Genomic DNA, 25,423 nt, shown 5'->3' with positions numbered 1-25,423 from the left:
TGATCATAAACCTATATTGAATATTTATTGGCTTATGAGGACACACCAGATGCTGCCCAAATCCTAGGCAGAAGGTTAAGATTTACAGACATGATTGAAAACAGGAAGAAAAAAAAGCCCCCCAAAAACAGAACCCGCAACACAATCAGGGCAGATGGTATGTGCTAAGGAGAGATCAGGAGGTGTCTGGTTGGTGATGAAGTCTTGTTCCCGGTTGGTACTCAGGGTCCAGGATGCAAAATAGAAGGTGACCTTGAACACAGGAGGAAAGAAGCCAGGAGGCGGAAACACAGGGGACACCAGAGCTCAAGTTGGAATGTGCTGAGGGCCTGAGATTGTCCAGGCTATAGGGATGATTTAGGAGCTGTGGGGCAAGGGCAAGATTTCTGAAGTGAGTTTAAAAGGCAGAGCGGAGAAGAGGCCAACAGACAGATGGTGCTCACCGAGTGATCTGGGAGTCTACTCCCCGTTTCCTCCGTGACTCGTGTGGGCATCACCTATAGTACAACTGACCTTTCTGAGAGTCTCAGTAATGCCAAATATAAAGAGAAGAGGGTAACAATAACAGATATCATCTGAACACTGAGCTTTGGGATGGACAAGAGTGCTCAAGCCAACAACAACAACAAAATAATAGAGAGGAGCCAGGTGTGGTGATGCCCATCTTTAATCTCTTTAATGTACTCCGGAGGCAGAGCCAGGGGCATCTCTGTAAGTTCGAGGCCACCTTGGTCTATATAGCAAGTTCCAGGACAGCCATGGCTACATAGAGAGGCCCTATCAATAACAACAACAGTAATAGGAGTAGGAAGAATAAGCAGAACAGAAAGACCAATGTTGATGGTTCAATAGGATTTGTTCCTCAAAGAAAAGTGTGTTTCTGAGCTGGGCCCCACTCTTGGGGAGACTGGGGTAGAAGCACTGCTTGACCCAGGAGTTTCAGGCTAGCATGGGCAACATAGTAAGACCCTGTCTAAATGAAAAAAAGAAAGAAAAACAAGTCAGAAAGAGGGAAAATACAAGGAGTTCTAAAGATAAGCACTGTCTCCCCCAGCAGTTCCCATAGCTCCCCCTTGGAGCCAGATCCCTGGCCTGGCTAGACGTAGAGACCAGAGCCACCAGAGGTGTTCCAAAGGTGAGGCAGCCACATCCATGCCACCAGGAAGTAATGACTATGACTGGGGCCTGCCCAACCATGCATGGGTAGAGAGGCATACCAGGGGCTAGCAACATAGCAGGACCAAGCACTACACTCATGGGAGAGCTCCTCACAGGCCCACCAAGATGTCACTCTCTAGGGAGCAGTGCTGACAAGAGAGCCAGCTGAGGTCTCTACTAGCCAGGAAGGCTCCAACCCACGCAGGAAAAGTGATCTTCTTTAACAGCGGCCTCCGTGGTGGCTTATGGGTAAAATACAAGCGCTCCTTGACTAGTAGAGGTTGTCCTGCACATGCTCCATGATCGTCTTCAGTCCTAGCCAGGTCTCCTCTGCTGTGGGGATGATCTGGCTGGCCGGCAAGAGGAAGCCATAGTGCCCAGTGTCTCTCAGCTCAAATGTGAAGGCATACTTGATGCCGTTGTCATACGCCCAGTCGATGCTGCTCCCGCTAGCTGGGTCTGTAAGTCAGAAGAGGATACCATTGAAGCCGACTTCCCTCCAGGGCACTGTGGGAAAGGGCTAGTGCTCTGTCTGGGTGGTGTCTAGGATATCTGTGCACTGTGTGAAGATGTGTGGCTGTGATTGGTGTAATGAAAAGCTAGACGGCCAATAGCTAGGCAAGAAGTAAAGGCAGGATTTCCGGGGATAGAAAGGAAGAGGAGGGAATCGAGGCACTCAGGAGATGCTACGGAGATGTGGAACGAGTCAGACACACAAAATGGGAGAGAAGTAAAAGCCATGTGGTAGAATGTAGATTACTGAAAATATGGGTTAATTTAAGTTATAAGAGCTAGTGGGAATTGATAACATCTCCCTGGTGTTATTTGATAGCTGGTGGCCCAAAGGAAAGTCCAATTACAGGATGGAGTTCTTTAGAATCCAGAGCTCTTTCTGGAAGTCACCAGGTCCTAAGACATATATGTTCAAAAGGGCACATTGGCTCCATCCATAGGGCTTATCCATCTTGCACCATGAGATTCTGTTCAAGCCTCAAGCTAAGAGATTTTAATCCTCATTCCCAAGGCTGGGGAGATGCCTCAGTGGGCAAACTTCTGCAGTAGAGTTCAGATCCCTAGACTCCACACAATGTTGGTTAGACATGGTGGCCCACTTCTAATCACAGTGCTCGGGAGGCAGAGACAGGGTATCTTCACAGCAACCTGGCTAGCAAGACCAGCTGAATGGAAAAACTCTGGGTTCAAGAGACCCAGCTTCAATAAGGTTGAAAATGATTGAAAAAGACAGTGAATTGCTCTACCTGCATGTTCGAATATATGTATACATGTGAACATGCATAAACACAAACATATAGCATGTATACATATGCCACAAAATGGAATCACCATTCCCATTTTCTTACTAGATCACTGCAATCCTCCAGGAAACTCAAACCTAGCATGTTCGGGACAGAAGGAGACAGGCATCCCCCTCTAGCCCCAGCGATCCCTGTCTCCTTGAAATGGTGCCCTGTGTCATCCTGTTTTAGACAGAATAAGGCTGGCCTCATACCCGGAGTTAACAGGCTACTGCAGAAAGTTGTTATGCCAGCTAATGTGGGTCTGCCTTGCTTGTCTTTGGGCCACTGGTCTGGGGAGAACCAGCTGTCACTGTTGTAAGGATGCCCAGGGTGCCCAACAAAGAGGCTCAGTGAAGAAATGCAACCTCCTGCCAGGAATCAGCATTAATTCACCGGGCACTGGAGCGAGCCACCCTACACGCAGACTGCTCCCTGAAGTCTGCTAGACTGCAACCTGGGAACACAGCTGGACTATGACCCTCCTGCAAGACCCTACCCCAGAGCTGTCCACATAAGATGTTTTTTTAATTTTTGACCCACATAAACCGGGTAAGAAATATTCATCATGTTAAGCTGGGAAGTTTTAGTCTAGTTTTGGTTTTTTGTTTTTTTTAACACAGCAAGAAATAACTGATACACAGGAAAAGGAAACACATTCCTTGGGACTTCCCTTGCCGGAAGACTTGGAAGACATGGGAAGTCTATTTTTCTCCTTCTTCCCAGTCACACTACTAGAGCAGGAAGTGACCTACAAGTGGAAAATGTACTGTCACTCATAAAATGACAATCATCACTAATAAACTGATGACGGCAGCAGATGTTCTCTTCCCAGCATCCGCCATGAGCGGGTCCCCCATGATATCTTTATCTTTAAAATCCAGTGATTTTTTTACTGCCTTAGTTTATAGATGGGAAAAGTCAGGTCTCCGGGTGGGAAAGCAGCTAAGAAAATACATGCAGAACATGACAGAGCTGGAATTTAAGCCAGTTTCCTTTCAAGTGGTCCATCCAACCAATTTGAGGTCCATCTGGTGGATTAACACATCTGATAACGTAAGATCAGTCCCTTCCTTTCCCTTATTCCTGAGAACTGTTTCTCATGGACATACTTCCCTAAAGATATAGCTTCCGCGGAGATTGTATGTTCCCAAGGGAATGGAATGGGCTCTGCTATGCTCTCAGAAATCCTTGTGTGATCCCCACAATATGTGTGCCCTGAGAAAATGCTCCAGCTAAAAGCAAACAGTACCTAGCATGTCCAGTGGTTCTTTATATGATAAACTCAAATACTTCATAACATACTTGTAAAATATCAGAAGGAAGCAGATAAGATTCAAAGTGATCATGTTCATAAACTCCATTTTATTTAATTCCTTACTCAATGTGTACCTACTCTTGCTTGTTTTTGCACGTATACATGTATGGGTGCTCATGTGTACAAATGCATGTGCAGACGCATGTATGTGCATATGCATGTGGAGACTGGAGGTCAACCTCAGATGCCATTTCTCAGTGCTGTCTACCGTGTGTTTCAAGACAGGGATTCCCACTGGCCTGGAACTCACTAGTGGTGCTAAGTTGTCTCCATCTCTTTAGCACGAGCTTAAATGTGTACAACACAATGCTTGGTTTATATGGGTTTGAGGGATCAAACTTAGTCCTCGTGTTTGCAAGAGAGCCCCTTACTAACCAAGCTATCTCCCTAAATCTTTAAACACACACACACACACACACAAATACGCATGAATGCATGCACGTAGGCACGCACATGTGCATGCAGGAATATACTATTAACACCGTTCTACACGTTCTAATTTTCAATTAACACTTGATGATCATTCTCCATCAGCACACATTGATCCACCTAATTCATTTAAGGGCAGCTTCATGCTCCCCTGTATGACTGCAGCAATTGTGTTATGGTCTAGCCCTCTCCTAATGGGCATTTTAGATGAACACCAGACGTTCGTACTGATAAGTAACGCTGTCACAAACAAAACCATGGTTTATCATAGTCTCATGAGCCCCAGAGTGTACCAGCTTAGAAGCCCCTGAGTGAATCAGAATCAGTAAAGAGAAAAGGAGCGAGATGCTTGGGGACAGGACAAGTGGCCACGACAGCCTGACAGGAGGAAGGAGACATAAGACTCTGAAGAGCAGACAAACCTGTGGGAGGAGGTGGGTGTCACGTGACAGACATATATGAGCATGACATATATGCATGAGAACACTACTATGGAGCTCATTATTTTCTATAATAACTTTAAAAAGCATTAATTTAAAAAAAAAGCAGACACAAGACTTAAAGCATAAAATGGGGTGAAGCTAGTTAGCAGAAGGACCTTATATCCCAAAATGACATATCAGGTCCTCAGGATGTAATAATTAATCCTCAGAAAACCACTCAAGCGTGGGGGTGGGGAGAGGCTGAACTCTTTTCTCTGTGCTCTGTTTAAGAAGGCAAGAGAGTATGAATTACTTTCATCTAAAATGATGACGCTAAGGAAGGGCTAGCACTTAAAGGTACAGATGTCAACCACGGATGTGGCACATGCCAGAGCCCCTGGCTGAGACAGACTTCTAATATACAAAAACCAATTCCTCTTCTAGAAAGCAACAGAGGCAGAGAAGACCTGTAAGAGGACCGAGTCTTGAAGTTTTCCCCGCTCTTAGACAGCCTGGGGAGAGCCCTCCTCCTCCTCCTCCTCTGAGGCATCTGGTGAGTATCCCTTGACTTGACACAGCTCATGCTGGGGGAAAGAATGTGTTTGATGTGGGAGAACAAGGCCATTATTTAAACTGATGTCTGACCCAAAAGCAGGGACCCTGGTGACCCACAAAGATCTTGGGGAAGACCTCCTCAAGGGAAACCTAGCAAGTCTTGCTTCACTCTCTCATCGGCCATCACTTCTGGCTGATTAAGCAGGGGGTGGAGCCAGTCTCCAGATGTGTCCTCTGAAGAGTTCCCATTTAACCACACTAATAGCAATAAACTATGAATAATTAATGGATTGTTGCTGCAATTAGCAAGACAAACACCAGCATCGTGCTAACTGCTTTATGTTGCTCTGTAGCTACACACACAGAGATGAGAGAGCTGAGATCAGAGGCAAAGGAGACAGCGGTTGCTATGGAGAAGGCACTGCTGAGGGACAACTCCATACAAGGGAGCAGAACTGTTCTTCCCATGTCGACATTCACGCTTGCCATTTAAGCCAGAGCTGCGCCGTATGACATTCCCCCATCTCTTGAAGACAGACTCCCAAAATAAGAGACTTGGCAAGATGTCAACAGAAACTGCCCAGATGAGACCAGAACAAATAAAGTCCTCCAAAAGAGGCCATGGGTGACAAGCTTCGAGGCCATGTTTAGATTCGGGGACTTGGTAGATTTCTTTTCTTTTTTGCGAGATCCTGATCATAGTTAGAGGACTCCTTACCTCTTGTTCATTCTAACACCCATATCATATCACTACCACCCATCTCCCGACACAAAGCTGGGAGTTTCCTCTAAAATGGATCGGGAGCTGGGGAAGCAACTCAAGCACGAGAACCTGAGACTGGATCCCCAGCACTCACACAGATCAAAGCAAACATGGTGGTGTGGGTCTGTAACCCTCGTGTTGGTGCGCAGAGACAAGCAGATCCCTGGAACTTGCTGGTCAGTCGGTCTAGCCAATCAGTGAGAGACCCAGTCTCAGAAGAGAAAGTAGGAAACAGTAGAAATTAGACAGCACCCAACATTGACCTCTGGCCCCCACATGCACATACACACATGTGTACACACATGCACATGTGCAGATTAAAACACACATACAAAAATGGCGGATAGGCTTTTGATAACTTTTTGATAAAACATATCAGGATTCTTAATCCAAATGAGGAATGTAGAGTCTACCTGCTGACAGGTCCTAACTCATCAAGGGCACATGATAAACACGAGAGCGGTAGTGACCCAGGTGAAGATGACAGACTACAATAGCCATTTGTCACAAAGTCCTAGCATGAATTCTGGTCTAGAAGTAAAAAGTAGAAAAAGACAAGATCTCCTGAGTAAATTGGGAGCATGGGGCCCTTGGGGGAGGATTGAAGGAGGGAGGAGAAAGGTGGGAAGGGAGCAGAGAAAAATGTAGAGCTCAATAAATATCAATAAAAAAATTCTGGTCTGCTCTTCTCACTGTCCCCTTTTGCGTGTGCACACACATCTCTGTCTCTTCCCCTTCTCTCTCTGTGTCTCTCTCTGTCTCTCTCTGTGTCTCTCTCTGTCTCTCTGTCTTTCTGTCTCTCTCTCTGTCTCTCTCTCTGTCTCTCTCTCTCTCTCTGTCTCTGTCTCTCTCTCTCCCTCTCTCCTTTAATAAAACTTTATGCCTATTTTCTGTGTCTGTGCCGTTAACCTACCTCTGATCTCTCGGAGTCATCCTGAATTCTTCCTCTTCCCTCTCTCTCTTCTCACTGTCCCTTTGTGTGTGCACACGTGCCTTTTTCTCTCTTCCCCCTTTCTCTCTCTCTCTGTCTCTCTCTCTGTCTCTCTGTCTCTCTCTCTCTGTCTCTCTGTCTCTATCTCTGTCTCTCTGTCTTTCTCTCTCTCTCTCTCTCTCTCTCTCTCTCTCTCCTTTAATAAAGCTTTATGCCAAAAAAAAATTCTGGTCTAACTACTAAAACAATCAGACAATAACAAGGAAGTAAAACCTACATCATTCTTCCTGCACCCTTTCAAGTTTCCTCCCAAGGCGCTTTCTAAATACCTCCCACGCAGGCGTACTCACAGACGGTGGTGCAAGTTGGTCCTACTTGGTACTTGGTGCCCGAGTGGGAAGCCAGAGCTTCGGCTGCACTCCTCGCCACGTCATCCTGGGATGTGAGCAGAGATCAGTGAGCTCTCGGGAAGCATGCGCTAGAGACTCTGGCTGGAAGAGCTTCCTGCAAGTTCTCCTAAGGCCTGGAGAGCTACTTGCCAAGCCTGAAGGGATCTAGTTAAGACAGAGTACTGAGATATCCTATGGGAGAGGAAGGTCATGTTCAGGAACATGACTGAAGGCCAAGTATGCTCAAGAGAAAAGCCTTGAATAGAGAACCAAAATTTGGTCCACATCTAGCCATGAGTCTGGGTGGGACTTCTTCAACACACAGACTTGTGGGCTAGTGGTGGCCTGGGAACAGAGTGGAGCCCCAGCAGATCAGCATAGGGGCAAAGGCCTGCAGCTATCCTGAAGATGCCATTCTTACTCCTACTGGTCCACCTATAGATACCTTTCCTATTCCAGGAGTGAGTCACAGCTATGACACAGAACCCCAGGCTATGACCTATGACCCTTACTTCTTCCTTAACCAGAGCGAAGGTGCCTCCCCTTCCCATTATGGCGCCAACCACAGTCTTTAGCAAGTAGTGAACCTGTGTCATGTTCTAGTTAGAAAATCAAGTGTGCAGGCTGGACAAAGGCTTAGAACTCAGAGAGACGAGAGAGGGACTATCTCCTTTCTGTCCCTAGTGGGTCTGATGTCACAAATCAAAGCACAGGGAAGTATTCTCTAAGGCGCCTATATTTACCCTCAAAAGCTAATATAATATAATATAATATAATATAATATAATATAATATAATAATAGATCAGCCAGCCACCTTGGCTGTGCCAAAGTCAAGTGGTCGGGGACTAGGCAGAAACCCTCCATCACTTACCAGCTCCTCAGCATCTGGGGCCTTCTTGACTGTGTACCCATAGGGATACATCAGCAGCTGTGAGTAGCTATGCAGGTCAATGAAGCATTTGAAATCCCCGTGCTTTTGAATAAAATCCACCACTGACTTCACCTCCACTTCGGAATTGGGGTGGGAGCCATGGTACACTTCAGAGCAGGGGTTATGGCTGGCCCCTTCTCCTGCGGAGGAGAGTTGATCAGTAACAAGTAACCCAAAGGCCAAGAAGACAGACATGAGGACTGTCAACCCCAAGTCTGACTGGAATGGTAGACAGGGATTTATCAAGATTTCCCTAGGAATCTATTCATGGCAGGTACAGATTCTGGGGAAGGGATAAGGAGGGAGTTTGGGGGTAGGGGACGTTGCTACAAATGAGAAGGAAAAGTATTGTGACTTCTTTAAGTGGATAGAGTTGACCTCGTATTGTGCTAATAGCAGTTGTCATAAATAATTAATGTCACACTCAAGAACAAGTTGTAATTAATAAGTGTGCTTGATAATTAATATGAATACCAATAAATAATGAAAATGACTCCATTTATTCTGGTGTCAACTTATTCTATTGGTTCAGGTCTTAATGGCCAACTGCTGCCAAAAATAATCTATTGTTGTGGTTTAAAAAAAAATCCCTTGATTACTTAACAGGTATTTAGATAGATTGCTTTCTGCATTGTTTCACAGGAGAGCATGCCTTGGCGTGAGTTTGTGTGTGTGTGTATGTCTGTATGAGTGTGTGCATGCGTGTGTGTGTGTGTGTGTCTGTGTGTGTGTGTGTTTAAGAGCGAGAGACAGTCATGACTGAGTGGCTGGCAGACTGGCTAGCTGGTTACCATCCTCCAATCATTATTTTCCCTGTGATTTTTATGACAGTTCTATATAATTAAAATAAATCCACTCAAAACAAAATACTGGGATATACCAGGGTATAGCTCAATGGTAAAGAGCTTGCCTGGCACACACAGGCCCTGGATTTGATTCCCGGTACAGCAAAACAGTAAAATAAATACAGATAATTTATTTTGTTTTGCTTTTGTTTTCAACACAGGGTTTCACACACAGATTTTACATAGTCCACATTGGCCTTGAGCTCGTAAATTTAAAACTGGAGGGTGAAGTTTATTTGGTGATTTTTTTATCAGTTATGTAATCTTGAGATTATCCTTGAGTTTCAAGAGCAAAAATCCATTCGATGGGCAAGAAGAACAAAATACATGTACAATAGGTGGTACTTTTGTGGGAATGGCTTTTAAGCAGCTGGATCTCAGAATCCAGATCACCTAATTCTTGCTTTCCATGTCTGCTAGCTGCTGATTAACACTAGCAAGCAGAAGAGGGGCTGCTAGAATTTAAGTTTTGCTACAGGCTCTTGCCCATTAGGGTGACAGTGCTAACTGTTCTCTCTTGACTTGCCATCAGGAACCCATCTACTCAGCCACAATTTGCTCAGGCAAAGCTGGAATGGCCAGGGTTAAAGAGGGGCCTTGGAATCATGCATCTAAAATGCGTGTGGTTTTTAAAATATTAGTGTGAAAAAGCAGTTCAGTAATGGAGCACTCTACTAGAATGTGCAAAGCCTCACCACAGCAAATCAATTAGGTAAATAAATAAATATTTGAAATTAACATAGCCATAATCATAATGCAAAGACCGTCTGACCCACTGTTTTCTCAGGACAGAGATTATTGAATCATTTCCTTTCAAAATTACAACCATAAGACTTAAAAACAAAACCGAACACACAGACACAGAGAGCCTCAGGGAGGTCCCGGGGTCTCTCCGTGAATGGAAGAAGACCAGCAGGAAAACTGGCTTCCTATCCCACACTGCAGGAATTCGTGGACAGGTTCATCCAGTGCTGTGGGGGTTGACTCCGTCTCCCCACCTACCTGCGAAACTGGCATTCCAGTTTCTGTTTGGATCAGCTCCAATACAGCGGCTTCCTGGGTTCCGGGACCGTGTCTTCCTCCATAATCGGTTCTGAAAAAGCCCCCAAACACTCAAGGTATGTCAGGATACAGGAGCATACTCTGCTTTCTCTGGGAGCTAAGGACCACAACAGATGGGCTGAGCTGCATGTGCCCTGCCTAGACTCCAGTCTCCATGGCCTTGGCATTCTGCTGTCAACCCTCACGGGGGAGATGGTGCACCTCTGGCTTTAAGAAGAAATTTGGGGCCAGGTATGGTGACACCTTTAATCCCAATACTTGAGAGGCAGAGGCAGGTAGATCTCTGTGCATTTGAAGCCAACCTGCTTAACATAGCTCCAAGCCAATCAGGAACACATACATGATAAGACAGCGTCTCAAAATACAAACAAGAGACAGTGACCCCCTCAAACTGCCCTGATGAGAACTTTCTATAGAAGAACCAAGCTGGTCCCATCTGGATGTATTGAATCCTTATTGTCTTGTGCAGAAAGGGAAGCAATGGCCACTGAACAGCACCCATGCCACAGACGTACATGGGTCCTATTATAGTCTGAGGCAGTCACCTGAACTCAATCATGCTCTCAAACAGGGAATAAGGGAACAAATTAAATCGCACAACAAAGAAGCCATCAACCAAACGCGGAATGTAAGACATTCCAGGAAATTACTTAGTTTCTCCAACAAATGAATGACATTTTAAAAGGATGTGTTTGGGGTGCCACTGGATGAATAAAGACATCAGAGACACAGCCGCAGCTCCCGTGCACAGACCTTATTGGATCCTGACTTCGACAAATTGACTCCTAAGAGATGTGTTTTTTTTAAAATAATGGGGGAGTGTTTGAGGATATTAAAGAACTTCCATTAATTTTTCAAAGGTGACAGTGCAGTAGTGGGTTTGGGGTGTTTTTTATTATTATTATTATCAGCAGCTAGAGATGCATGCTAAGGTCGTTGTAGATGAAATAACATGATGTCTGGGATTTGCTTTAAAATATGTCAAGAAAATAAATTGTGTGGGAGAGAAAAAGATGAATAGAAGATAGGTAAAACGTTGAAAATTGTTCAAGACCCACAATAGAGAGTTCCTTAGACTATTCTCTCTAAAATAATAATAATATATTCCCTGGTGGGTCTCAGCTCAGAGGATGACTGGGAGAAGAAAAACCCCAAAGGAGCATCTAACACATGCGTTGGTGGAATTCATCTCCAAAGGCACTAGCAAAATACGGAATCCAACCAGGGAGTTGAGCACAGGCCCTAGCCGTTTAGAATTACTCACATGGGTTTGTGTGTACACATATCCGTCAGGATTGGCTACAGGCAGTACGAAAATATCCACTTTCTCCAAGATGGAGGTGACAGCTGGATCCTTTTGGTAATCAGTCACAATCTAAGCAGAGACAACACCCTTGTCAGCAATATCACGGCAGGGTGGGTTTGTAGGTCCATCCAGGTGTTTCCCTGAGATGTCCAGCACCCTGCTAGGATGGATGCTCTTGAATGGCCTCTACCCTCTGAAGCCCCCACAGGTTCTCTGTAAAGCCCTCCCGAGTCCCTTAAAGCCTGGGGACAGGACTGCATGACAATATTAACTGTCGAGTGACAGGAGGTGGCTCTGTTCACTCCTTCCACGTACTCCGCCCTTCTCTCCCAGCACTGACTCAAAGGAGTTTCTTGAAGGAGGCAAAATGAGAACCCAGGGACCCTGCAGAGCTTGGAAGGGGATGAAGATGAAATGGATCTCAGTTAGGTACTGAGTGAGGGCCTGGTCCCTTTCGCAGGGCCCACCTTTGAAATCCGTTAGATTGTTAGCAAGCCGGGTCACTTGAGCACAGCGAGACGGCTGACGGAGGAGCTTTGACGGTTTACTTCCCCCACCTGAGAAGATGCCAACCTACTAGGTCTGTGCAGAGTAGCTTCCTACCTCCTCCCCTGGGCCCAGCTACACAGGATGGATCTGTCCCCCCACCCCAGGCCCACCAGAACCCTTGGCTAATTCCGGGCGACATGACCTTCCTCGCAGTCCAGATGGCAGTGGCCTGTGAGATCCACTCACGGGAATGGATGCCTGCATTCAGCCAAATGGCTGGCCTCTTCTTGCCTCCTCCCGTGCTGAACTGCAGAAGGGAAGAGAGGTCGAAAAATGACCTGCCGGTCCCCGTCTCTCCTCACCTCTCCTCTCCCCAGCCCGCCCCTATTCATTTAATTCATTTAAGATAATTCAGAGACCAAATGTTCCTGAGGGCACCGTCTATTTATCGGGCTTATCCGTGACCTGGGAGCTTAATTGGTTGGCTGCAGCTCTGGGCAGCCCAAACCTCTCCAGCTTTGAGAGCAAATGGAAAGGAGAAACAATTGGTATCGTGGGTCAGAATGCTAGTGTGGTTGGAAAGAATAGTGTGTCCCTTGAAAGATCTCGAATGGTCTCCCAACAGAGAGAAACACAGGGTGCACAAACCAGACTCTTCTGCTGATGTAATAAATGAATTCGGTTTTAAATTGCCAAGGAAGCTTCACTATAGCTCTTTGTAAATAGTGGTAATGAATTCTGCTTCCTGCCTTTGCCGTAGCACAGGGGCTCTATGGGTCAGAGCTTGGTGCTAATGAAGCCGGGGTCTCTATCAGATGGGCAAATAATCTAAACGTAATTATTTTAAAGGAGCCAGCTCAGTGGTGTGTCTCCCCTCCTGCCGGTTACTTGCCATAAACTTGGCTTCTACGAAGCTAAGGGGTTGGTAAACTCTTAGCATCTCCAGTTGTTCTGTGGTTTTTATGCCCAAATTCCTTTCCATGCATTCAGCTGGATTATTTACACATTTTATGTTATCGTCATAGCTCTCTACCTCTTTTGCCAAGACAGACGTGAATCTGTTAGAAATATCTGGAAATGGGCCTCCTTGCAGCCAACAACCCGAGGTTGGGCTTAGAGTTACATCTACTCTGATGTAAGCGACCTGAGATCTGTGCCTAACTGGCTAGGTGGGAGTGAAGGCAGACTGTGGGCATCTGAGAGTCTTAAGGAACACTAACAGCCTCTCCTTTGAGCCTCTCAGAATGGGATATGCTCTTTCTAACACCCCTACAGATAAGAGCAGGGGATTCAATCAGATCAAAATATCTGATTAAGCAAAGATGACTTGAAACTACAATCCCTTCCTGAGAACCAATGTGGTTAAAAAGCTGGACTCTCTTTGGCAGACCTTAGCTGGGTACTGGAAATTACCATCCAGAAGTTTGTGTCAAGTCAGGACCCTTAGAAGGGCCTTAGGCCTCACCTTTAGAACATACATGGGTCGCTTTTCAAATGTCTCTCCGATCTTCACTCTGCTTGCCAGGTCGGGGAAGTCTGTGGCAATACTGTCCATCTCGTGGTAAATCTGAAGTGTGGAAAAGTGAACCAAGGGCACTTTTTAAAGATTTTTTTTAGTGTTTTGAGTTGGGGTTTTCCTATGTAGCCCACCCTAGTCCTGAACTTGGAGTCTCCCTACCTTACTCTTGCGAAAGCTGCAATAACAAGCATGTGCCACTACTCAATAATATTTTAAAATTCTGTTCCATTGTGCAAGGCACACACCTTTAATCTCAGCACTCGGGAAGAAGAGGCAGGTGGATCTCTGTGAGTTCAAGGTCAGCCTGGTCCACAGAGTAAGTTCCAGAACAGTCAGGGCTATACAGGGAAATCCTATCTTGAAAAATCAAAAATTAAAAGAATAAAAAATAATTCTATTCCATTATGGGCTGGGTATCTGTGAGCCTTATCTTGTCACTCTTGAGTTCCTTGTCGAACCTTGGGGTTGGCCACATTACTGGCATGGAGTACTAAGACAGGGGATTGCCTGCACAGCTACTTTCTGCAGTTTTCTAGAGGATACACATGTCAGTTGTCTGCAAAGTTGTAGTCCACTTAGGTAAAGCAGAGAGACTTAAACAGATACTGCTTCAAAGTGTGGTTCTTGGCATCATGCTGTACTGGATCATCGGAATAGGCCTGCCTACCAACACTAAATTGTTCTCTACCAGAAAACAAAACAAAACAACAAAAACCATTCACAGTGTGTATGTGTCCCCCACACAAACAATACAAATAAAGTATAATATAAAATTAAAAAAAGAAGCCACATGTGGTATGCCTTTGATCCTGGCACTCAGGAGACAGAGATAGGTAGATCTCTGTGAGTTTGAGGCCAGCCTGGTCACAGAGTAAGTTGTAGGGTATCTAGGGCTACACAGAGAAACTCTGTCTCAAAAAAAAAAAGCTAAAATAAAATAAGAAATATAAAGATGGCTCCATGAATAAAATGCTCACCATGCAAGAGGACCTGAGTCCAGGTCCCCGAAAAACACATAAAAAGTTGGGCAGGAAACTGGTCATCAAAAGGACAAATAATCCAATTTAAAAAGGGGGTACAGACCTAAACAGAGAACTCTCAGCAGAGGAATCTAAAATAACTGAAAGACACTTCAGGAAATGCTCAACATCCTTAGCCATCAGAGAAATGCAAATCAAAACGACTCTGAGATTCCATCTTACACCTGTAAGAATGGCCAAGACCAAAAACACTGATGACAACTTATGCTGGAGACGTTGTGGGGAAAAGGGAACACTTCTGCATTGCTGGTGGGAATGCAAGCTGATACAGCCCCTTTGGATGTTAGTGTGGCGATTTCTCAGAAAATCAGGAAACAACTTTCTTAAAGACCCAGTAATACCACTTTTAGGTATATATACAAAGGATGCTCAATCATACCACAAGGACATGTACTCAACTATGTTCATAGCAGCATTGTTTGTCACAGACAGAAACTGAAAACAACCTAAATGCCCCTTGACCAAAGAATGGATAAGGAAAATGTGGTACATTTACACAGTGGAGTACTACACAGCAGAAAAAAAATAATGACATCTTGAAATTTGCAGACAAATTGATGGATCTAGAAAACATCATATTGAGGTAACCCAGACCTAGAAAGACAAATATCATATGTACTCACTCATAAGTGGCATTTAGACATAAAGTAAAGAAAACCAGCCTACAAATCATAATCCCAGAGAACCTAGACAACAAAGAGGACCCTCAGAGAGACATACATGGATCTAATCTACTTGGAAAGTAGGAAAAGACAAGATCTCCTGAGTAAATTGGGAGTATGAGGACCAAGGGAGAGAGTGGGGTGGGGAGAGAAAGGGAGGGGAGCAGAGAAAAATGTATAGCTCAATAAAAACAATTTTAATAAAAGAAGAAAACTGGGCGTGGTGGTGTGCACTGTAACTCTAGTGATAGGAAACACAGACAGGAGGATCCCTGAGGCTCACTGGCCAGCCAGTCTAACTAATCACTGATCCCAGGTTCAATGAGAGCCCCTGTCTCATAAAAATAATAAATAAGGTAGAGAGTAACAGAGAAATAAAATTCTTGTTTATCACACAAAGGTCTTGGAAGGTTGAGTATGTAACTCAGTTAATAGAATACTTGTTGAGCATTCATGAGCCACTGGGTTCAATCCCAGGACCCCATAAATCAGGGGTGGTAGTACACACCTATAATGGTAGCATTCAGAAAGCAGAAGGATCCTGAGTTCCAGGTTATCCTCAACTACATGGGAAACTGAAGGCCATGCCAACATGCTATGTAAGACTTTGTCTCAAAACAAAGGGGAGGGGGGACATCTTGAAAATTCTTCCAACCCACAGACCCTAGAGACTGAAGAAAAAGCAGGCCTCTGGGAACAAGATGCCATAGGCCACGAGAAAAAGAGAGTCACCCACAAAAAGTTAAAACAAGCTGACTGTGGTGCAGCCCACCTTTCATCCCAGCACTCGGGCCGCAGAGGCAGGAGGATCTCTATGAGTCTGAGGCCAGCATGGTCTACAGAGTGAGTTCCAGAACAGCCAGAACTACACAGAGAGACCCTGTCTCAAAAAAAGAAAGGAAGAGAGAGAGAGAGAGAGAGAGAGAGAGAGAGAGAGAGAGAGAGAGAGAGAGAGAGAGAGAGAGAGGGAAGTTAAACAGCAGACTGTGGCCATTGATGACTTAGCAGGCACAAGCTACCACGTCTGACAAAGTGAGGTCTGCATTTGACTCCTGGCACACATATGATGGAAAGAGACAACTGGTTGTCCTGTTGACTTCCACATTAGTTCCATGGCACATGAACACCCATACACATAGATAGATAGATAGATAGATAGATAGATAGATAGATAGATAGATAGATAGATAGATAGACAGACAGATGAGAGGGAGATAGAGAGATAATAGGCAAGAAATGTATAGGTAGATAAATGGAAAATATTTTAAAAACCTCCAAGCTATACCAGATGTGAGGTGCAAATTCACATGTCAACCATCGCCACACAAAGACTTGAAATCAGAAACCCTGGCAGCAGCAAACATGGGATTCCCACTGGAGACCTAGAATAGCCTAAGTGGTACCAGGACATGAGCCGCTCAGAGTTGGTTTTAGGAAGAACCCAGAATGAGCTGGCCGAGAGAGAGAGAGAGAGGGCACAGTCACAGGCCTCTGGGAACAAGAGCTAGCTAGAGGTCACTTCACTGTACAAGGGGCACCCGAGTCAGTGGGAACAGAAGCAAGCAGATGAGAAAGTAAGACAGACAGACAGCTGGAAAGGTAAGTGAATGGCCTCTCTTGGTCCCTAGTTGACATTTGCAACGGGCTAGCTCAGCTGGGGAGGGCACCACATTAGTGAGGCTAATGTGTTATGGGTTTGATCCCTGTGTGGGCTCTGAGCTCTGCTTTCGCCCGTGGCCTGAGACTGAACTGAACTCCTAACTTTATCCAGCTGTTTTGCAGATGTATGTCATTGGTCACAAGAGGGCTCAAGGGGCAGAACTGTTGGAAGTGTATACAATAAACAAAGCTACTGACAACCATGGGAAAGAAGTAGAAATAGTTGGCCAGCCTTTGAACTAATCCCTCATCTGGAAGAAAAACAACTTGAGGTATACGCCTCATGAAAAATTTGCCAGGAACATGGTGTTTGCACATAGAGAACAGCACGTATTAAGGTAGAGGAGGGAGATGAGCAGTTTAGATTTGGGAGGTGGTCCCGAGCTAGGAGAGTCTGCAAGCTAATGAAAGAGACACCTGGGACAAAAGAGACCCACATTGTGAATGATACTGTTCCATTCGGAGGTCCCTTTTGACTTCTCAAGTTCCAGTATCATATGAAATTATCCAGCTCCAAGTTTTTCATTTGAAAGTTTGGCTTACCTTGAAAGTCAGCTACATAAAGTGGTTTCTAACTACACACAGCACCAAATTGCACCATGGAACGAGTATACAGTATAGGGAGTCATGATAAATGAGTGGAAATATTTGGTTAACCTTGGAAATAACCGCTTGTCTGCTTGCCCGGAGTCCATGGCATTTGATTCTGTGCTAGGGATTCCAATGGGGGAGAAGGCTGAATTACAAGGACTGAAACGACCATTATATCATGGTTTCCTTTAAAGGGCTGCTTGAACGGGGTGTCTGATGGGGAAACCGCAGCTGTGTTTCACGGGCACATAGGTGCTGGTGGGGGTTAAACAACCAGAGGGGAAGGCATTAAAAGTGCACACATTTCAGCCCCTTCCGTGAAGTGATACCGTGCTGAAGTTGGATGGAAGGAGAGAGGTTACAAAGCTGGGCAGGCGGAGAGTGTTGGCCTCAAGTGTGCTTTGAAACACTTACGGCTTCCAAGGAATGGTAAGATCCGTAGTTGAAGCTGTCGCCACTCCGCTCTTGCCCTTCACTGTGTTGCATTTCTTCGTCTTCATTATCTAAAAGGGCCTGAGAAAATAAAAAGACACAGCAACATGGTAAAGAAGGGATCCCCTGGAGATATAGGTTTTATCTGGGTGCAAAGATTGGCCAAGATGGCTTCACCCTCAGGGTAACAAGCAACACAAATGTCCAAGGTCTAAAGGGGCTAGAGGCCGTAAATTATACAAACCAGAGATTACAGTTCAAGAGAAGGTAAGTTCATGCTGCATACAGCTAAAAAAATCTCTTTCATCTTAACTATATCACATTCTAATGCTACTAATTCCCAAAGGGTTTCCATTAATTCTGTGGGGTAAGACAAAGGAATTATCAGTGTTCATAAACTTAAGGTCTTTACTCCCTAACATTCTTGGTTCTATTGAAACTTTTCTGCATGTAAAACTAGTGCAATGTTCATACCCAGAAGGAGAGCTATTTGTTGATTATGCAGTCAGTGTGACACAATTAAAAATAATAACAAACCATCCTGCCTTTCATTTAAGAAAAAAAAAGAGGGAGGGTCAGATTTTTTCCCATATATCTATAAAACCTTGCTTTTTAATATCCGATTTCCATTATCCCCCACAAACCCGCTTGCTCCCTGGAAGTAACATGCGCGCAATTCGGCTTTTCTACAGTATGAAATCTCTAGGTATCAGCTCGCATCTGGCATCCAGTGGTTCTGAAGCACACAGCTTGAGAAGCCATTCAGAAACAAAGAAATTCTTATAAGCACTCATACTTTGAAGGTTCCTGGCAGATGTCTGAGACATGTGAGGATGATTAATAAGCTCACAGCTGCTCACACCATCAGGAAAAACCCGGGCCAAATCAACAATTAGTCCATAACCCTCCTCAGTGAAGGAGAGAGTGTGAGTCAGGGGCACCATCCTGCTGTTGAATGTAGGTTGTGGGGCCGTATGGCGCTGTTCCCTCTGCTGGGAGCTATTGGTGACATTCCCGCTTTCTCAAAAGACACCTCTTCTGATTGGTTCCCAGTACTCCCCCCCCCCCACACACACACACTTGCCTTCTAACTTCAGATATGAAAAAGGGAGATGAATGATTACCTACGGAAGCATCTATGGTGTGCCAGCTACTGTTAGATGTATTCTATATAGCTGATAGAAGCATTACCTCTATAAACAGTTGAAGTGGGAATCATGATCACCATTTTAGCAAGATGAAATGGAGGCTCATGAGGGCCCACGCTTGCCCAAGGACACAGACTAGTGGTTAGCAAAGTCAGGACATAGATGGAGATCTGTGCAGCTACCTATCCCTACAGCCCACTCACCCCGGAACGAGTTATTACACTCTGCTTCCATCTGTCTCAACTTCTTCACCTGGGAAGCGAGAAAGGATGACACTGGACATTCTTAAAACCTCCCAGGTCCAGTCTTATTGGTGGCTTCATCTTATTATGCAAGACCAGCGAGAGTTCCTGGCCTACCCACCTGGAGGTCTTCAATTGTCACCGAGTAGTCTAAGCCTTGGGACTTCAGGAAGGACTTGACAGGCAGCAGGCTGACAGAGGGGACGAGGATGTCCATGGGCCGACCCAAAGTGGAGGGAGATTTCCAGACATTGAGCTGAGGCGAACAGAAACGCATCCGGTTAAAAAAAATAACAAAACAAAACAGCTCGGGTTAAAACACGACATGAGCTCCGGTTCTTTAGAACCACCGTCGGAAGCCAGGGTGACCCCTGAGTCCTGCCCAGGGACAGACATCCCCCATTTCACTGGCATATCTGGTCAGACATGCGGCCCAGAACCCAACAAAGCCCAAGAGGCAGCGAGGGCTACAGGAAGCCAGAGCCCGCCCCTCAAGCCTCCCAACAAACAAAGCAGCAACACTGAGCCCGGCAGGCCTTCTCCCCTACACCTCTCTCACACGCTGCCCACCCGCATGACTGGCATGTTGGCTAATGCTCCATTATGAGCGGAAAACACGCGGGGATAAAAACAAACACAAGGATTGTTCCCCCTCAAACTCGGAATGTTCCAGAGGACGAAGAAGAACCACATACCTTAAAGTGGTCCGAATTCACTAGCTGAGTCAGTTTTCTGATCTCGTCTTCATTTCTGACATTAATCCTAAAAACTTGGTCCCTGGAGAAGGGGAGGGAATAGGGAGAGGGCGAGAACGGTAAGCGCTCAGCTGGCAAGTAGACCCCCAAACCCACCATCCCAGACAGGGCTGTTCTGCGTGGAAGGAAATAGTCTAGTCTTTGGTTCTAATGTATAGCCATTAAAAACAAGGCTGTGTGGCAGGGATGGAAAAGTACTTATGTCTAACTTTAAGGGGGATATTAAGTGAAGGAGCAGGACGCGGGATTGTATGCACGCCATGATTACGAGTATGAAGAAAGCAGACGGACTGGAAGTAAAACAGACAACGGAAATCAAGTAACCGCTGCCAGGGCTCGTTTGGGTCGTGGGATTATGGATGGCTTACTTTTTCCCCTCTTTGTATCTGTTTTCTGCAATGTGGTCATATTACTTTATAATGAAAAACATATATATTTTTTACAGAAAGGAATGTCCCTGAGTGAGGCTCCAGGCTAACTCAAGACATAAAGAAACACTTCTTCACTGTCAAAGGCGAGGGCTGAAACCCCAACGGAGGGAACCTTCAAGCCTGGAAGAGTGGGGAACTTTTGGGAACAGACCCTCTATGCCGGGAGGCCGGGATGAGTGCACTAACTATTCCTCCCAGCCCCACAATTGTGCTTTGCAGTGGAATTGAACGTGGACTAGGTAGGGTATGAGGCTCAACCTGAGATTCATGGCTGCCTAGCGGGCCCTGAGAGCGCCCGGAAGAAGCCTATTTAGTGGCAGCCCCCCCTCCTGTCACTTGTCCTGTGCTTGTTTCCTATGCATCATTCAGCTTCTGCAGCGTTGGCAGGGGAAGAGGGCCCCCAAGTCCTGCGTGGGTGGGAGAAAGCTAGGCCTGAAAAGCCTTCTTTGAGCTCTCAACTCGCAGAGAGCCAGCGGAGCCATTAGGCGTTGCTAGGTGACGGCTCAAATGAATCCGCACTCGATTCTGTCACATGCGTCATCTCTGACAGGAGTGAATGCCGGAGGAGCTGCTGGAGAGGGATGTGGGCTGAAGGACCTGTTGACAGAGTAAATGGTTCTGTCACAGGGAACTAAATGTGAGGCTCACGTGGAGGCTCCTCACCAGAAAACCGGTTCAATCCGGATGGACTTCCAGTGTTTCACTTAGTTCTGGAAAGTTCAGATAAGAGCTAGGCCGGGTACAAAAGACGAGGCTCACTGCAGAGCTGTTCTCAACACAGGTGACCGGACTGGGTAAGATGCCAGTACCCAGTCTCACACCTTTTCACCCTAGCCGTCCTCCTGGGGTCCCGGAGGGAGGCAGCTAACAGCATCCCATGAAAACAGCAGAGAGTCCTACAGGAAGCCTAGTTTGGCTTCTCCGCTGGACCTGCAACGGTTCAGAGTTTGTACATGTCCCACAGATCTCCAGTTGAAAGGTAGCAGGCTTTAAGAGGTCGGATCTAAGTTGGTTTTGTGGAGTCGGTTCCTAGAAGAGTAAGTTTAAAAGACGGAGCATGGCACCCAAGACTCTTTGGCATCCCATCTTGCCACACGATCCCCCCTTCTCACATATGCTACCTCCATAATGCCACACACAGCCACACACAGGAACCCTCACCGAAGGCAGGATAGACAGGGTAGCCCAATCTTGGACTGTCCACTTCCAAAGCTATGAGTCAAATAAATCTTTTTTTTTTTTCCTTTGAATGTGTTCCAGGATGTCAGTTAAGAGTAATTACTAACCTGACTGGACTTTAAATTACCCAGGAGACAAGCCTCTGGGCACACCTGTGAGGAGCTATAGAGGTGAGGTGGGAAGAGCCAACCTAAAGGAGGTGGCCTCAGGCTTAGGACCTAGACTAAAATAGAAATGCAGTTAACATGGGTACCCGTGGCTCCCTTTTACAGATGCAAGGGACCAGCTGCTTCAAGTCTCTTCCACCATGACCTCCCATTAGGATGACCCACATCCTCGAACTGTGAGCCGGAATAAGCCCTTCCTGCCTTAGGCTGCTTTTGTCAAACTATTTTATCACAGCCACAGAAAGAGTAACGAAAGCACCCAGCTTCAAGTATTGTGTTATAGAAACGGAGAGTTGCCTAATACGTAACCCACGGGGCCTGCAAAGAGTTGGACTACATACAGCCCAGAAAAGATGGAGTATCAGACTACATTTCTCTGTCGCAGGCGAGCAGCCTTGAAGAGGGTTTGGTGGAGAGGAAACACTCGTAACTGAGAACGAAGGCCAGTTTGGCAGACGCACACCCTGTGTCCACTATTTCCAACACTCCAGAACAGGAGTGTCTTTAAGATGAGCATGCTAGGTGCCAGAGAGGCAGTTTGGCAGTTAAGCGCACGAACTGTTCTTGCAAATGACCCAAGTTAGGGACTCAGCACCCACAGCTGATTGGCTCACAACTGCCTGTGACCAGCTCCAGGGTAGCTGATGCCTCTGGCTTCCTCAGGCACTCGCATGCACATACCCAGATGCGTAATTGAAACTAATAACAAATCTTTCTTCAGTGCACATGCTAGAAGGAGTGACATCTTGGGTGGCAAATTAGGCCTTTTCCAAAGAACACTGGCCAGAGTGGTCACAGAGAAAGGGGGGTGGTGGTGGAGAAGGACCAGGGAAAGAAAGAGGGACAGCTGAAGAACTCTTTGGAGTATGAAGAGCAGATGACACATTCCAGGCTCTAATGTGTACGCATGTTCCTCTCTCCAACGTGGTGATGTCACAGCCGAACTCCCATGCTTCCAAGCACAGTCCATGACACATGGGACTTTAGCGGCTCTGGAAAAACGTTCATGGCCCATTCTCTCACGTTCTAATGAGCCAAGCTACACAGGTCAAAGACTCACACACCTGCCGTGTGCAGGAAGAGGCAAGGCAGACGATCTGGTACCCCATGGAGCACCTTCCCCGTCTCCCCCACCTTTGCATGCTCTGGTTCCAGCTCCCCTGAAAGTTCACGTTCATTCTACGCAGATGCCTTTGTGTGCCTTTGTACATGGTAAGCACCTGGTAGGCAGCACCTGGTAGGCAGCACCTGGTAGGCAGCACCTGGTAGGCTCCAGCTAATCTTCAAGACAAGGTCATGTGACGCATGAAGCTTTCCCTAACCACAGCTAAGTACAATAAATAGCTCTAAAAACTGGTGGTGGTGGTAGAGTAGGGTCTGCCATCCTCCTTATGAGCATCCGCATCGTGGTGTCGAAAAGAAGAGCGGCTACCATGCAAAGGGCAAACTTTTTCATGCCTTCATTGACCTCATCTCTGCTGGGAAAATTCCCTTTCCGGCTCCCGAGGGGGCAGCTGGTTGAGCTCAGCCTGCTGCACTAGCTGGAATTCACTCAAAGACCTTGCCCTTCGGCTCTTTCTGGAAATGGCCATTGGCCTGGGGGAAGGGAACTGTTGGGATTCGCAGGTGTTTTTTCTGCCCCTCCTGCCCCACGTGATTGTTCTAACAGCTCTTCTGGCTCTCTTCAACTCCTAGGACACCGAGATATCTTTGGCATCATGACCGGTGACATCTGCTCACTCACCCTCACACCTGTCCCATACTGGAGAAGCTCAGTCATTGTTCTGGCAGCTCAGCTTCTACCCCTCCCCTATTACCAGGAAGACAGCTGACAGTGGTCAGTTCTCTGTGCCTCTCTCACCTACATCCCAGCCCAGGCTTAGCAGCTGTGACTAAAAGTATTAAGAGGTGACCTCAAGAAACCCTGGGATGCTTGCCAGCTACCAGCTCTGCAACTACTTCCTGTTCTCCACCTGCCCAACACCTCCATGTATCCTGGCCACTGTCTCATCCTTAAGACACCTGAAAAGTAGGGCAGGTGATACCAGGAGAACGAGAGAGACTGGGGAGCTAGGAGAACCAAGCTGCAAGGGCAGGAGATAGGGTGGGGGGAGAAACCACCATCCTCATGTCCGTTACCCAGTCTCCAGCCCGGCTTCCCAACCATAGAGATGCTCAGAGTCCAGCTCCCCTACGGCCTCTCCGGCCACTGAATTGGGTGTCCACGACATGCTGATGGACCCAGCAAAGATTCTTCTACCTCCACTGAGGTGCCTACTACGAAGTAAGAACAGACTGGGAGACACCATGGCACGTTTGATTAACACCATTTGTAATCAGCTCCTGCACAGGGACCCTTTGTGTGCACAGCTCCTGCCGCGAATCCTCTAGGACCCAGCCCCCTGCTGGCTCAGCCCCGGTGCCCACTGTATCAAGAGAAAGGTCTGCATCCGGAAGAATAGAGATTTTTTTTTCTGCCACATGAATAGATGCAGTGGGAGCCTGACAGCTCAATGCGTCAGCCCACGCAGCAGCGAGTGTAGTCATGGCACACCTACTGCTGAGCTGCCTGCGGAAGAATCTTCCTCCTTGGCCACCTGCTATGCCTAACCTCTCCGAGCTGTTTGGCAGCAGGGGCAGGTAGGAACCGTCATCCCCATAAAAATTACTCAATCTCATGTAAGTAATTGCTTCAATAACCAGCCCTCAGGTCCCTTTAGCCAGATAACATAATAGAGAATAAGCTCGCATATACAGGTAGATCAGTGGCACAGAGCGTTCCGTTTGATTGACTTCTGCTACAGAAAAGGGTATGAGCTTGCTTTCAGCATTCCAGCTTCCTACTTACCAGCTAAGTAATTTGGGGCAGGTTCCTTAACCTTTTTAAGACCGTTTTTTTTTTTTTCCATGTTTAAATTGAGGAAAATAACACCCTTGCCTGACAGAGCGGTTACATGATCCATAAGAGGATGCAAACGAAGGCTCTTTGCAGAAGGCAGAGTGCTCCGCAGTGATGAATTATTCTAATGTGGTCCTCCACCCGGGTACCAGAGCATCCCTGTCATTCCCTGCCTCTCCGACGTCCTGTCCTCCATCAGTTCCACAGTCTTCTGGGTGGAGCGTGTGACCCTGTGCGCACACACACACTCACACAGAGGCCTGGTGTGCATTTCCATAGTGTGGCTAAGCAAGACCCATTAAACCTCCTCTTTCCAGAAGCCTGGGAAACCACCAACAATACATGGGCTTCACCACTGACAGAGAATCTGTCCCCAAAGCCTGTGACCCAGCTTCTCCCTTTAAGCCTTGCAGAAACTGACAAAGCCTTTCTGGCTGTTCTTCCTAGGCAATGGTATAGGAAATGCCTAGAACTGACCTTAGAAAGAGAGAGGGGGAAGACCCAGAATTAGGAGATTGGGGAGATGGGGAGGGCCTGTGGAGACCACTAGCTCTGGTTTCACAGAAGAAATACGGTGTCAGAGAGAAGTGGCTGATCCAGGATGACACAGGGACAGAAGAGATATAAAAGCCCCAGTCTCTCCCCTAATCTCTACCACCTCAAGTCTCATCACTCCATTTGGCTCCTGGATTACTGAAATAACTAAATAATGGTAATATAGTTCAGAAGAAACTCACCCAAAGAATTTGTCTCGGCCGCAGATGCCTGACCCAACAAGGGCCCCAAAGAACAGTAACCATCTCAT

General features: G+C 46.5%; 1 protein-coding gene across 2 annotated transcripts; it reads right to left on the bottom strand.

Annotated features, from left to right (window-relative positions):
- Cpa4 (carboxypeptidase A4) lies at window positions 1-25,423 on the bottom strand. 2 transcript variants are annotated; one of them, XM_038318900.1, is made up of 11 exons: window positions 25,356-25,423; window positions 19,883-19,964; window positions 19,309-19,443; window positions 17,780-17,878; window positions 13,360-13,461; window positions 12,097-12,201; window positions 11,364-11,474; window positions 10,040-10,130; window positions 8,133-8,332; window positions 7,222-7,306; window positions 1-1,617 (listed from the first exon to the last, which is right to left on the bottom strand). In XM_038318900.1, the coding sequence occupies exons 1-11, from the start codon at window positions 25,421-25,423 to the stop codon at window positions 1,430-1,432; spliced, it is 1,266 nt and encodes a 421-aa protein (XP_038174828.1). In that variant the 3' UTR covers window positions 1-1,429. The 2 variants fall into 2 exon arrangements, with proteins under 2 accessions (XP_038174828.1, XP_038174829.1); XM_038318901.1 differs by lacking the exon at window positions 17,780-17,878.

The sequence above is a fragment of the Arvicola amphibius genome, chromosome 2 (genome assembly GCF_903992535.2).
Source record: "Arvicola amphibius chromosome 2, mArvAmp1.2, whole genome shotgun sequence".
NCBI lineage: Eukaryota > Metazoa > Chordata > Mammalia > Rodentia > Cricetidae > Arvicola > Arvicola amphibius.
The sequence above is the reverse complement of the archived record's forward strand: the minus strand, read 5'-3'. Positions and strand labels throughout refer to the sequence as shown.

Bases quoted from the DNA above. Each gene is read 5' to 3' on its own strand.
- Cpa4 (XM_038318900.1), bottom strand. From the start codon at position 25,423: ATGAGATGGTTACTGTTCTTTGGGGCCCTTGTTGGGTCAGGCATCTGC. The intron at 12,202-13,359 runs GTGAGGCCTAAG...TCCCTTCTGCAG, and splicing joins GACCCATGTATGTTCTAAAG to TTCAGCACGGGAGGAGGCAA. The intron at 1,618-7,221 runs GTGAGTACGCCT...TCTGACTTACAG, and splicing joins ACCAACTTGCACCACCGTCT to ACCCAGCTAGCGGGAGCAGC.